A 14,691-nucleotide genomic window follows, 5' to 3' on the forward strand; every position below is an offset into this window, starting at 1 on the left:
GCAAGAAGATACTGAATGAAACAACTGTTCTCAAGAGAGCACTATAAGAAACCAGAGGAGATTTATGAACTGTTTTGAGGCAAATGCAGAAGAGGGCATTCTCTTTTTCTCCTATTAACCTGCCATGAGCTTCAGAGCAACAAACTGCATGGATTTTGGAAACCAGAGATCAGTGCTGATCACAGAAAAGCTGCTGATAGGTGGGGCAGGTAACTGATGAACACCAAATGGAACTCTTTTGGGAAATCAAATGTCCTACCTGATTCAAGATTCATGACGGGAAAAAAAGGATTCAGATGTCTGAATAGGAGTAAATGTCCCTGGAGAGAAGGTGACTTCAGAAGTGACCTTGAACAGGTGTCAGAAATCGCTACTATCTGCGTAATGGGAAAGCACGCAGGTTTTGGGAGTCCAGCTAGACCTGAGTTCCAATTCCAAATCTCCTACCTACTTTTGAATTTATTACATAAACTTAGGCATGCATTTAATCTTTCTGAGTAATTTTCCCACCTACGAAGTCTGAATTAGAAATCCTACACCAACAGGGATGCAAAGCCTCTATTACAATACCTTACACATAATGAGTGCTCCATAAATGGTAGCTATTATTAAGTTTGAACCAAATTTAAAATCAGAGACGACCTGAAATAGGGGAATTCTCAGAAATTCTTGAGTTGGAAATAGTTGACAGAAAGTTATAAAAGCTTGAACATTATATCTTCTAACATCAAATATCTAAATATCAAGAATGAAAGATGAACCCTAACTGTATTGCTTTTCATTAATGGGACCTTTCTTCTCTGGGGTACCAAACGTAGTGTATTTTCCACCAGGAATTTATGGATTTTGTTGTGAGAAACACTGCCGTCACAAACACCCTGATATTTAAATTATTTTAATATAACATTTTTTTAAAGAAGAAAGTTTGAAGAAATCTAGTAATTTTACCTGATGAGGTCCTGAACTTGACTGTTAAATGCATCACCTTGTGAAGGTTTGTTTTTCATTTCCTGTGTCGATATTTTTGGTGTAGCTGGCCGGCTGCTTCCATCTGGTCGATTGGCAATCAGACAGCTAAAAACCACAGCACTGACTTTGAGAAGTCCAGTTGTCAAACCTTCAAAAACTTGCTTATTTGTATTTCTTCCCAAAATAGCATTATTTTCATCTGGAACATAAACCTAGGTGGAAAAAAAAATAGAGTAATTGTATTTCAGAAAACCACCAGAAATGGACAGAGATAATGTGGGAAAGAAGTCAAACTCTCCCTCTTTGCAGATGACATGATACTGAACATAGAAAACCCAAATGCCTCCACCCCAAGATTGCTAGAACTCATACAGCAATTCGGCAGTGTGGCAGGATACAAAATCAAAGCCCAGAAATCAGTGGCATTTCTATACACTAACAATGAGACTGAAGAAAGAGAGATTAAGGAGTCAATCCCATTTACAATTGCACCCAAAAGCATAAGATACCTAGGAATAAACTTAACCAAACAGGTAAAGGATCTGTACCCTAAAAACTACAGAACACTTCTAAAGGAAATTGAGGAAGACACAAAGAGATGAAAAAACACTCCGTGCTCATGGATTGGAAGAATTAATATTGTGACAATGTCAATGTTACCCAGGGCAATGTACACATTCAGTGCAATCCCTATTAAAATACCGTGGACTTTCTTCAGAGAGTTGGAACAAATCATCTTAAGATTTGTGTGGAATCAGAAAAGACACCGAATAGCCAGGGGAGTATTAAAAAAGAAAAACCAGAGCTGGGGGCATCACAATGCTGGATTTCAGGTTGTACTACAAAGCTGTGGTCATCAAGACAGTATGATCCTGGTACAAAAACAGACACATAGATCAATGGAACAGAATAGAGAATCCAGAATTGGACCCTCAACTCTATGGTCAACTAATATTCGACAAAGCAGGAAAGACTATCCACTGGAAAAAAGGACAGTCTCTTCAAAAAATGGTGCTGGGAAAATTGGACAGCCACGTGCAGAAGAATGAAACTGGACCATTCTCTTACACCAGACACAGAGATAAACTCAAAATGGATGAAAGATCTCAACGTGAGACAAGAATCCATCAAAATCCTAGAGGAGAACACAGGCAACACCCTTTTTGAACTTGGCCACAGCAACTTCTTGCAGGATACATCTATGAAGGCAAAGGAAGCAAAACCAAAATGAACTACTGGGACTTAATCAAGATAAAAAGCTTCTGCACAGCAAAGGAAACAGTCAACAAAACTAAACGTCAACCTACAGAATGGGAGGAGATATTTGCAAATGACGTATCAGATAAAGGGCTAGTTTCCAAGATCTTAAAGAACTTATTAAACTCAACAGCAAAGAAACAAACAATCCAATCATGAAATGGGCAAAAGACATGAACAGAAATCTCGCAGAAGAAGACAGAGACATGGCCAACATGCACATGAGAAAATGCTCTGCATCCCTTGCCATAGGGAACTATAAATCAAGACCACAATGAGATCCCACCTCACACCAGTGAGAATGGGGAAAATTAACAAGACAAGAAATAACAAATGTTGGAGAGGATGTGGAGAAAGGGGAAGCCTCTGCACTGTTGATGGGAATGTGAACTGGTGCAGCCACTCTGGGAAACTGTGTGGAGGTTCCTCAGAGTTCAAAATAGACCTGCCCTACGACCCAGCAATGGCACTGCTGGGGATTTACCCCAAAGATACAGATGCAGTGAAATGGCAGGACACCAGCACCCAATGTTTATAGCAGCAACGTCTACAATAGCCACACTGTGGAAGGAGCCTCGGTGTCCATCGAAAGATGATGGATAGAGAAGATGTGGTCCATGGATACAGTGGAATATTCCTCAGCCATCAGAAAGGACGATTACCTGCCATTTGCTTCAATGTGGATAGACCTGGAGGGTATTATGCTGAGTGAAGTAAGTCAATAAGAGAAGGACAAACATCATACGGTGTCACTCATATGGGGAATATAATAGTGAAAGGGATTATAGGGGAAAGGAGAGAAAATGAGTGGGAAATGTTAGAGAGGGAGACAAATCATGAGAGACTCCTGACTCTGGGACACAAACAAAGGGTTGCGGAAGTGGAGGTGGGCGGGGGGATGGGGTAACAGGGTGCCGGGCACTGAGGGGAGCACTTGATGGGATGAGCACTGGGTGTTATACTATATGTTGGCAAATCAAACTTCAATACAAACAAATGAAAAAAAAAACCCACAATGCTTTTCTGGTATCTCTTCCATTAAATAAAAAAAGAATTCCATCAGAGTTTTTTATTGGCCAAAAGGCAAGAAAATATTATATTTAAGGATTGCTGCGACAATTCTGGGTTAAATGTACTAATCTCATTATTCAGAAACTGTCAGTGAGGTTTGAGCATCAAATGTCACTTCTTCATCAGCCTCAAGAAAATAAGCTTATGTAAAGTAAATCAGATGTATTTTTACAATATTTTTATATTCTCTGTCTACAGCTGACAACTTTTGACTTTCTATTTCTTTGGGGATTTCTACTTAATTTTAGAAACACCATTTGGTAGTTTCTCATAAAGTAAACACAAACTGAAAAGCTTCTCTAACAATCTTGCAGTCATATGAAGAACTTCGTGGCCTACAGGGGCCAAGCTTCCCTTGTTAGGCCTGCTGCCCTGAATCCTGGGACTTCAGACCTAGGTCTGAAGGCTGTCACTGTGCTAAATAGTCTTTTTTTTTCTCCCCATAATTTTCTAGTTTCCAAGAGTCTAAGTTAGCCCGACATTCAGTTCAGTCCCTCATCATATTTTTCCATAGAATTTTGTGCATGTATATGTGCATTTTCTCATTCAGTATTGTCCTTTCACTGCTCAGAACAGAGTTTTCTTTTGCTTGTAATCTTTGGTGAAGTCTTTTTTGTGTCTCATTCAAATAGTACAGAAATTCTCCTCATTCCTTCTATATAGATTTTTCTTTTGCTGGATTTTAAATCATTTAACAGCAATACTTAATAGGAAACCAATGTTTCATCTAGGGAAGAATTTCAAAATTGCCTAAATTATGATAAGGAGGGGCTTATCTTCAGTGAGACAATAAAGCTCTTTCTAGTCTTTAAAAATGAGATTTGATAAAAAGAAACTTGCAGAAGGTATCTACACTGTAAAGGATAATGTATTCAGCGGAATACTCTATGCTATTGTCTTTTGTCTATTTGTATATCACTCTTACTTGCCAGAGGTAAGATAACTCATTAGCAGCCTGCTGTTTTGGGACACTTAGGAGATGAAAGGCACATCTAGAGTTCTGAAACATGTTTATAGACCAACACTGGAGTTTGAACTTCCTTCTAGCCCCATCGCTTGGCCAAGGGCACATTGGAAGTTGAGGGACCTGCCCTTTAGGAAAGGTGTGCTAGCAACATCTTCCCCTCCCCCTGCTCACTGCCCTCATCTACTGCACACCTGGCTTACCTGAGTCTGGAACACATTCCATTCTGTGGTGGGTGGTCTGTGAAGGGCAGGGGAGGTTACCTTCCCAGCATGCAGCAGTGCTTGTAACTACCGCCTGCTGGTGTGTACCAGGCCTGGCCTGGGAAAAAACAGAGCTATACAGCTTTTGGCTTTTCTGAATCTGTCACTCCTGAGGCAGAAAATCTAAAACCACAATTTTTCTCCATTGGATGAAAGGTTATTTCCTTTAGTATATTTCTTCAGAATACATGGGTGTGGTCAGTATCGTATAGTAGCAAATTATAGGTTGATTTTATGTACATATTCTTACTATGAAGTATCCCCTTCCTCTCAAGAGATATTTGACCATAAAATCTGCAGATATTTCATATAGTTTTAGATTTAGAAAGAACCTCACAATCAAATTTTTTCACTTTATATTTGAGGAAACCATGGTCCATAGGAGGAGACTTTCCTGAGGATAAAGAAACCATCAGGATAGAATAAGTACTGTGCTGCTTCACTAAATCTACTCTAAGGAGAAATCCAATATTCATAGGACCAAGCCCTGAGGCAAAATTAAATTAAAAGTCATTATCACTCTTAAAAGGCAAATTCACATTCTTTATCCACTACTATCTCACACTACCAAAATGGTTTCAAAAACTTTCTACATTCATTTTTGCAACACAGAAAGATGCTTTTCTTATTAAGTACAAATCCATCCTTCTGTAACGTGATTCCATGAGAGAGAAAATTAACCTGGTAATCCAGTGGTAATTCTACCCAACTAATTTTTAGTATTGTGAAATTGAGTTTATGTATTTTTAAGTTGTACAGTGTGTTTGTTCACAATGGTCTGTATACAAATTAAGTTCATTGAGAACCAACAGAAGATTGTTTAGAAATAAAGGTCTGCCTCAAGAACCAAGAAAATTCTCAAATAAACAATCTAACAACCTTACATGGAAAGGAGCAAGAAAAAGAGCTGCAGACAAAACCTAAAGCCAGCAAAAGGAAGGAAATCATAAAGATCAGAGCAGAAATGAAAGAGAAACTAAAAAAACAATAGAACAGATCAATGAAAGTAGGAGCTGTTTCTTTGAAAAAATTAATAAAAATTAAAAATCTCTAGCCAGACTTACCAAAAAGAGAAAGAAGAATTAAATGCCACAAATTGGGACAATATGGAAGAAATGGATAAAAATGCCCAACAAACCAAAGTCCAGGCCTAGATGGCTTCACAGGGGAATTCCACAAAACATTTAAAGAAGAATTCATATCTATTCTTCCCCAACTATTCCAAAAAATAGAAAAGCAAGGAAAACTTCCAAATTCATTCTGTGAGGCCAGAATTATCCTGATACAAATGAGGTAGAGACCCACTAAAAAAGGGATCTAAAAGCCAGCATCCCTGATGAACATGGATGCAAAAATTCTCAATAAAATACTAGCAAACTGAACCCAGTAATAATACATTAAAAGACTCATTCACCATGGTGAAGTGGGACTTATTCTTGGGTTCCAAGGGTGGTTCAATCAATCAATATGATACACATTTAAAAAAAAGATTTTATTTATTTAGTTGAGAGAGAGGGTGAAAATGAAAGAGAGAGAATGCACAGGAGCAGGGGCAGAGGGAGAGGGAGAGGGACCCTGATGCAGGGGCTGATCCCAGGACACTGGGATCATGACCTGAGCCAAAGGCAAACACCTAACGACTGAGCCATCCAGGTGCCCTGATACACCATATTAATAAAAGAAAGGATAAGAACCATATGACCATTTCATTACATGCGGAAAAAGCATTTGACAAAGTACAACATCCACTTATAAAAATCCTCAACAAGGTTTTTTTTTTTTAATATTTTATTTATTTATTTATTCATGAGAGACAGAGAGAGAGAGAGAGGCAGAGACACAGGCAGAGGGGAAGCAGGCTCCATGCAGGGAGCCCGACGTGGGACTCGATCCTGGGTCTCCAGGATAACGCCCTAGGCTGAAGGCGGCGCTAAACCGCTGAGCCACCGGGGTTGCCCTACAAGGAGGTTTAGCGAGAACACCTCAACATACCGGAACATAATAAAGGCCATATATGAAAAATCCACAGGTAATATCATCCTCAATGGGGAAAACCTGAGAGCTTTTCCTCTATGGTCAGGAACAAGGCAGGGATGTGCACCCTCACCACTGTTATTTAACATACTACTGGAGGTCCCAGCCATAGCAGTCAGGAAAGGAAGTGAAATACAAGGCATCCAAATTGGCAAGGAAAAATAAAAACTTCACTATTTCCAGATGACATGATACTTTATATAGAAAACCTGGAAGATTCCACCAAAAAACTGCTAGAAATGATATACAAAATCATTAAAGTCACAGGATATAAAATCAATGTACAGAAATCTGCTGTATTTCTATACACCAACAATGAAGCAGCAGAAAGAAATTAAGTAGTCAATCCATTCACAGCTGCACCCAAAACAGGAAGACACCTAAGTAAAGAGGTGAAAGACCTATACTTTGAAAACTATAAACACCAATGAGAAATTAAGATGACACAAAGAAATGGAAAAACATTCCACACTCCTGGGCCGGAAGAACAAATATTGTTAAAATGTCCATACTATCCAAAGCAATTTACACATAAAATACCAACAGCATTTTTCACAGATCTAGAACAAACAATCCTGAAATCCAACATAATCCTAAAACAAAAGACCTCGAATAGCCAAAGCAACCTTGAAAAAGCAAAGCAAAGCTGGAGGCATCACAATTCTGGACTTCAAGTAATGTTACAAAGCTGTAGTGATCAAGACAGTATGGTACTGGCACAAAAACACACACACAGATCTGGGATGCCTGGGTAGCTCAGCAGTTGAGTAACTGCCTTCGGCTCAGATTGTGATCCCAACATCCTGGGATCGAATTCCACATTAGGATCCCCGCAGGGAGCCTGCTTTTACCTCTGTCTATGTCTCTGCCTCTCTCTATGTCTCTCATGAATAAACAAATAAAGCCTGTAAAAAAATAGACACATAGATCAATGAAAGAGAACAGAAATCCAAGAAATGAACCTACAACTATATAGTCAATTAATCTTCAACAAAGTAGGAAAGAATTTCCAATAGGAAAAAGACAGTGTCTTTGGCGGATGATGTTGGGGAAACTGGAGAGCAACATGCAAAAGAATAAAACTGGATGACTTTCTTACAAAAATAAATTCAAGGGGCAACCTGGGTGGCTCAGCGGTTTGGCGCCTGCCTTTGGCCCCGGGTGTGATCCTGGAGACCAGGGATTGAGTCCCACGTCGGGCTCCCTGCATGGAGCCTGCTTCTCCCTCTGCCTGTGCCTCTGTGTGTGTGTGTGTGTGTGTGTCTCATGAATAAATAAATAAAATCTTAAAAAAAAAAATAAAATAACAAAAATAAATTCAAAATGGCTAAAGACCTAAACGTGAGACCTGACACCATAAAAATCTTAGAGAAGGACACAGGCAGTAACCTCCTCTTTGACATCAGCCACAGCAAATTCTTTCTAGATATGTTCCTGAGGCAAGGGAAACAAAAGCAAAAATAAACTTTTGGGACTTCATCAAAATAAAAAACTTGTGTCCAGCAAAGGAAACAATCAATAAAACTAAAAGGCAACCTACAGAATGGGAAATGATATTTGCAAATGACATATTTTCAATAAAGGGTTCATATCCAAAATTTATAAAAACTTATATAATTCAACACCAAGAAACAAATAATCCAATTAAAAATGAGCAGAAGACACGAACAGACATTTCTCCAAAGAAGACATATAGACAGCTGAGAGACGTGGAAAGATGTTCAACATCACTCATCATCAGGGAAATGAGAATTAAAACTACAACGATACAATGGAATATTCCTCAGCCATTAGAAATGACAAATACCCACCATTTGCTTTAACGTGGATGGAACTGGAGGGTATTATGCTGAGTGAAATAAGTCAATCGGAGAAGGACAAACATTATATGGTCTCATTCATTTGGGGAATATAAATAATAGTGAAAGGGAATAGAGGGAAGGGAGAAGAAATGGGTAGGAAATATCAGAAAGGGAGACAGAACATAAAGACTCCTAACTCTGGGAAACGAACTAGGGGTGGTGGAAGGGGAGGAGGGCGGGGGGTGGGGGTGAATGGGTGACGGGCACTGAGGGGGGCACTTGAAGGGATGAGCACTGGGTGTTATTCTGTATGTTGGTAAATTGAACACCAATAAAAATTTAATTTATTAAAATAAATAAATAAATAAATAATAAAAAAATAAAAAATAAAACTGCAACGAGATACCACCTCACACCCGTCAGAATGGCTAAAATCTGTTAACACAAAAAACAACAGGTGTTTGGGAGGACATGGAGAAAGGGGAAGCCTCTTACACTGTTAGTGGGAATGCAAACTAGTACAGCCACTCTGGAAAACAGCACGGCATTTCTCAAAAGTTAAAAATAAAAACTACCCTATGATCCAGCAATCACACTACTAGGTATTTATCTGAAGGATACAAATGTAGTGACCCGAAGGGGCCTTTGCACCCCAATATTTATATCAGCAATGTCCACAAAAGCCAAACTATGGAAGGAGCCCATATGTTCCATAAGAGATGAATGGATAAAGATGTGTGTGTGTATAGATGTGTACATATATATACATATATATACACACACACATATACATACAATATACATACAATGGAATATTAGCCATAAAAAGACTGAAATCTTGCCATTTACAATGACATGGGTAGATATAGAGAGTATAATGCTAAGCAAAATAAATCAGAGGAAGACAAAATACCATATTGATTTCACTCATAAATGGAATTTAAGAAACAAAACAAATAAGCAAAGGGGAAAAAAGAACAGAGAGGGAGGCAAACCAAGAAACAGACTCTTGAGAATAGAGAACAAATTGATGGTTACCAGACTGGAGGTGGGTGCGGGGGATGGATAAAATAGGCGATGGAGAGTAAGGAGGGCAGTTGTGATAAGTACTAGGTGTTGTACTTTAGTTTTGAATCACTATATTGTACACCTGAAAATAATATTACATTGTATCTTAACTGAAACTTTAGAAAAAAAAAAGTGACTGTCAAGACAGTGTCAGAGTAAGGGCAAAAATGTGTAAGGACTCCAAGAGCAGAAGAGGTTTCTATATTATCGGTACCATTTTATTTCCTTCAGCTAACCTGTCATTAGATGTACAACTGTTTTTTCTCTATTGATATTTTATAAAACATCTATGCTTATGTTTTTTATGCATAAAAGCAGAACTATGAAAGATATTTACCATGATGATTTACTTAGCTTCAAAGTATAAAAAGAAATTAAATAGGAATGGCTAATAGTTTTCAACATCTTTTTTTATTCCGGAAATAATATTATAATTATGTTAAAGCAAATTTAACATTTTATCCCAAATATTATTTCCCTTTCTAATATATTTGTAACTTCTAGTCTCTGTTTACATATTTCACGTAAGTCCTAAGTAATATAGTTTCAGCAAATTTTAGAGTACATGACTTAGTGGTCATGATGCTTGGAAATGTCTTTGTTTTAAATGTTGAATCATATCATTCTTCTGCTCAGCACACTCCCTGGGTTCTCACCTCTTGTAAAGGAAAAGCCTAAGACCTCACAATAGTCAACAAGGCTCTTCTTGATCTGCCTACTGCCTTGGTGACTTCTCTAAATTCACGTACTACGTTCTGTCTCTGTCTCTTGTCTCTCTTCAACTGCCACCCGTCCTTGAGCCTTTGTAGACTACCTTTTTAAAGTAACATTTTTCTCCCCTAAACCACTTTCCCTTTACTGTTGTTACTCAGCTTTATTTCTGTTCCATTATAATGGTCATCTCCTAAAATGCATTTCCTCTTTCCCCCAACTAGAATATAAGTTCCATAAGGCCAAGACTTTGTTTTGTTCATTTATCTGTTTGGGGCCTTAAACAATGCTGGTTATGTAGTAAAGGTGCTCAAAAAATATTTGTTGATTGCATGTAGATATTGATTTTCAATTAAAAGAACTTTGCCATCCAATGACTGTGACTTATTTTATATGCATTTATCTCATTAAATGTTTACAGCAACCCGCTATCTATTATTGTCCTTTTATGCAAATGAGAAAACAGAAGCTCAGAAAGGTTAAGCAATTTACCTAAGATTGTGAAGTCAGTTAGTGACGGAACAGTTTCTCCAATCGGACATTGGATTCTATGTTTAGTGATTTATCCCACTTACCACCATTGCATCTTTCTGGTACAAGGTTAGACTGGTTAATGTCTAAGGCCTCCTTTAATCCTCAGATTCTAAGATTCTGTAGGACTTTATTTATGATCATGAAGTTATCTAAGTAAAGTCATCTATCTAGAATACAAACAAGAACCAGGAAATAACAAAAACAATGAAAAAGGAGATGGAAGCAGGCATATTAATGCCAGTGAGAAAATAGTTAACCAGTGAAAATGGAGGTAAAATAATGATACCACCACTTAAGAAATTTTATATAATAATAATGCTAGAGGGAGGAACTTGAAGAACAGAAAATCAAAGACTCTCAGAGTTGGACAGTTTCCACAGTTAGGTCAGTATCTGGTTCATCTTCCCACTTCTTTTTTTTTTTAAGATTTTATTTACTTATTCAGAGAGAGAGAGAGAGAGAGAGAGAGAGAGAGGCAGAAACACACAAAAGGAGAAGCAGGCTCCATGCAGGGAGCCCGACCTGGGACTCGACCCCCGGGTCTCCGGGATCACACCCTGGACCGAAGGTGGCGCTAAACCGCTGAGCCACCCGGGCTGCCCATCTTCCCATTTCTTAATATGGGTCTGACGTCCTCAGCCACAGGGTGCTCACCAAGGCAGGCCTTTCCAATTTTAGATGGTTCTGATTATTGTGTTTAAGGCACTATCTGTCCCTGCCCCCAGCCCTATTAGCTCCTTACCAACCCACTGGTCATTGGCCTTTTAATTCTTCCGTGGCAATCAGAACAGGAGAGTTGCCTGAGAAGAACCATCCAGATATTTCAAAACAGCTCTTGAGTACAATGAGTCCCAGTTTCTTCATTTGTTTCTTCCATGGAAGGGGTTTACACTTCCTTTACCTATCTGGTTACTCTCTATTCTGCAGAGGGACTGTCATCCTCCCATTCTTTAGCACTATTCAATGATATGCTATCATAGGTTTTTTTTTTTAGAAGTCATGAAACACCGCTGACATAGCAAGTTCACAGTCAACTAAAACCTATAGGTCTTTCCTCTAACCTTGAGTCTTTCACACTGATGCAACATAAAAGCTAAATTATTATAATTTTAGAAAAGCTAAATTATACTCTGTAGCTATTTTTTTTTTTCAAACAAAACGCCAGACCTCTGGGATCTTTACCAGTCCTAATTCTATCACTCCAAAAATTATCTGTTCCTCCCACATCTGTATAAAAGTGATATGCTTGTTTTCTGTGCCTCTCCCAACACCAGACTTAAGCCCAAAGTGTCTGCATGCACACAGCCAACCAAGGAACCCATGCTGGGATACATCTTACCATTAATAGCTTTCATTCTCTTTTGGAAACTCAAACTATGCCATTTGTAAAATGGAAGCAACTGAGGCTAATGGGCTGGGGGTAAGCTGTGTGTGAAGGGGAAAGGGGTGTGTGTGTGTGTGTGTGTGTGTGTGTGTGCGTGTGTCCGTGCACGGCACATGTACAGGTGTATGCCCACACTTTCGCAGATGGTAAACATTATTATAATTTTCAGTTCTAGTATTTCCATTTGATTCATCTTTAGATCTTCTATTTCTTTGCTGAGACTTCCTATTTTTTCATTTGTTTAAGCATATTTGTAATTGCATGTTGAAGTGTTTTTATGGTAGCTGCTTTAAAATCATGTGAGATCATTGCAGTATCTATTTGGCTCTTTTCTCATTCAGGTATAAATTTTCCTGGCTCTTGGTATGATGACTGATTTTTAAATTGTATCTTAGACATTTGGATATTAGGTTATAAGACTCTGGATCTTACTTAAATCTTTTTTTTAATAATAAATTAATTTTTTATTGGTGTTCAATTTGCCAACATACAGAATAACACCCAGTGCTCATCCCTTCAAGTGCCCCCCTCAGTGCCCGTCACCCATTCACCCCCACCCCCCGCCCTCCTCCCCTTCCACCACCCCTAGTTCGTTTCCCAGAGTTAGGAGTCTTTATGTTCTGTCTTACTTAAATCTTGCATTTTAGAATACCTCCCCTGATACCATACTGATGGGGTAGGGGGTGACTTTGTTACTGTCAGGTAGGGATGGAAATCCAGGCTGCCCACTTGGCCTTCACTGACACCCTCCTCAGCGGGAGGGAAGAGTGTCCCATTCTTGTTCGGTGAGGGTAGGAGTTCAGGCTCCTCACAGTTTCTCCATTGATACCACACTGACTTGGAGAGGGAGACGTAGCGTGTTACTTTTCCCCAAGTGGCCCCATAGGAGGGAGGTGGGGCATGTTACAGTAGGAAGGTGGCTAAGTCCCATCTTCCCACTCAGCCTTCTCTGAAACCACCATAGTGGAAGGGCACTGCACGAGTCCTTAACTGCTTCTTAAGGCCTCTGATTTTTCCCACTGTCACTTCACAGGGATTTTTCTTGCAGTAGTAATAGCAGTAGTGGAAGAGGCAGCAGTGCTAGTAGCAGCTGACAATTCGTGATCCATTAGCAAGGTAAGCAAGTGCTGACCACTTCACCCAGACCAGCACACTTGGCCCGCACGATACTCTCACAGAGCAGTGCTGCTATTCCTTTTTAATTTATTTATTTTTTAGAGATTTTATTTATTTATTCACGAGAGACACAGAGAGAGGCATAGGCCCAGGCAGAGGGAGAAGCAGGCTCCTTCCTCCCAGGGAGCCCGATGTGGGACTCGATCCTGGGACCCCAGGATCACACCCTGAGCCGAAGGCAGATGCTCAACCGCGGAGCCACCCAGGCGCCCCAGTATTACTATTCCTATTTTCCAAAAAGAAAACGAGGGTTTAAAAGCTAAATTATGGCAGAGTCAGGATCTCAATCCAGGCAGGCCTCCTGCTGAGCCTGAGCCTTTAGCTGCTTTACTGTATCATAGCAAGGGTTACTCCAGATGACACGTGGAAGTGCTTGGAAATTAGAAAGCACTGGACAAGTGCGAGGACATTCTTATCACCACTTTCCAGAGTACTTACACAAGTGACCATCGTTAGGGAAATGAGAATTCAGGCTTCATCCAACATTAATCATTTAAACACTGTTTCCCCTGGTAACAGCTACTCAAAAGATGATGCTTCATTTTCAGCAAAATCTGCAAAAGTACCTCTGAAAGTTTTAAGGGTAGAACTTTAGGAAAATACACATACAGAAGTACTTTCTCACAGATATTCCTACATTTTGCATATATAGAAATGAGAACTGAATTTTGGTTTAATCTCTTCAGAAAGTTTTACGTAGAAACTCGTGAGGCGAGACAGGCTACGGATCATCACTGAGCCATCTTATCTCCTCTGCAGAAAGGAGATAAACCTTGTGGAAGAACTCCTCTCGCTGAAGGAAGTACTTACACGTAGGTCACGAAGTAGATGAATTCACACGAGAAAGGAAATGTAAGTCATCCACGTTCCACCTGTATCTGACATAACCGTGTAATTTTCTGATCCATAAAACACATTAGCTTACAACAATTTCCTTCATTCACTTATTTATGTTTTCCAAACGCTATGTCCTTGGCTCGCAACGAGCTCGACGGGTGAAGAGGAATACATGGTTCTGCTCTCAAGAGTTCACGGGCACTATCCAGAACTAGAATTCCACGCGAGAAGTGGGACAAGCTTAGAAATCGACTCACGGCATGGTGAGGACTGGAGCCAGAAGAGGGGCCAAAGGGGGTAACTCTGAGCTGAGTCTCACAGCAACGGATGAGCTCTGCCTGGTGGGCTGGTGGCGGGGGAGCATGAAAGAAGGCAGCAGAGTGTGGACACACAGGGAGCTGCAGGTTGCTGGGAGAAGCCAGAGCAGGGGAAATCAGACTGTCAGATCACAGAGGCTGGAACGCTTCACTACGGAATTTAGCTCTTAACCTAGAAGGTGATAGGTTAGCCAGTATAGGACTTGTTTCAGAAAGAGGACTTGTCACATTGGATAGGCTGTTCCAGAAGAGGTTAAAACTAAAGGTAGGGAAGGAGGCCACTGTGTTATGACAAGTGAGAGAT

The 14,691-nt window shown here is 39.7% G+C and overlaps 1 protein-coding gene across 7 annotated transcripts in view; it reads right to left on the reverse strand.

Annotated features, from left to right (window-relative positions):
- The window catches only part of SCAPER (S-phase cyclin A associated protein in the ER), a 433,964-nt gene that overhangs the window by 72,105 nt on the left and 347,168 nt on the right, over window positions 1–14,691 (reverse strand). For all 7 annotated transcript variants that reach the window (XM_055319784.1, XM_055319782.1, XM_055319779.1 and 4 more), the window contains one exon: window positions 949–1,181. In XM_055319784.1, the coding sequence (XP_055175759.1) occupies window positions 949–1,181 (233 nt within the window). The remainder of the gene's footprint in view (window positions 1–948; window positions 1,182–14,691) is intronic.

This window comes from Nyctereutes procyonoides, unplaced genomic scaffold (assembly GCF_905146905.1).
Source record: "Nyctereutes procyonoides isolate TBG_1078 unplaced genomic scaffold, NYPRO_anot_genome, whole genome shotgun sequence".
Taxonomy (NCBI): Eukaryota; Metazoa; Chordata; class Mammalia; order Carnivora; family Canidae; genus Nyctereutes; species Nyctereutes procyonoides.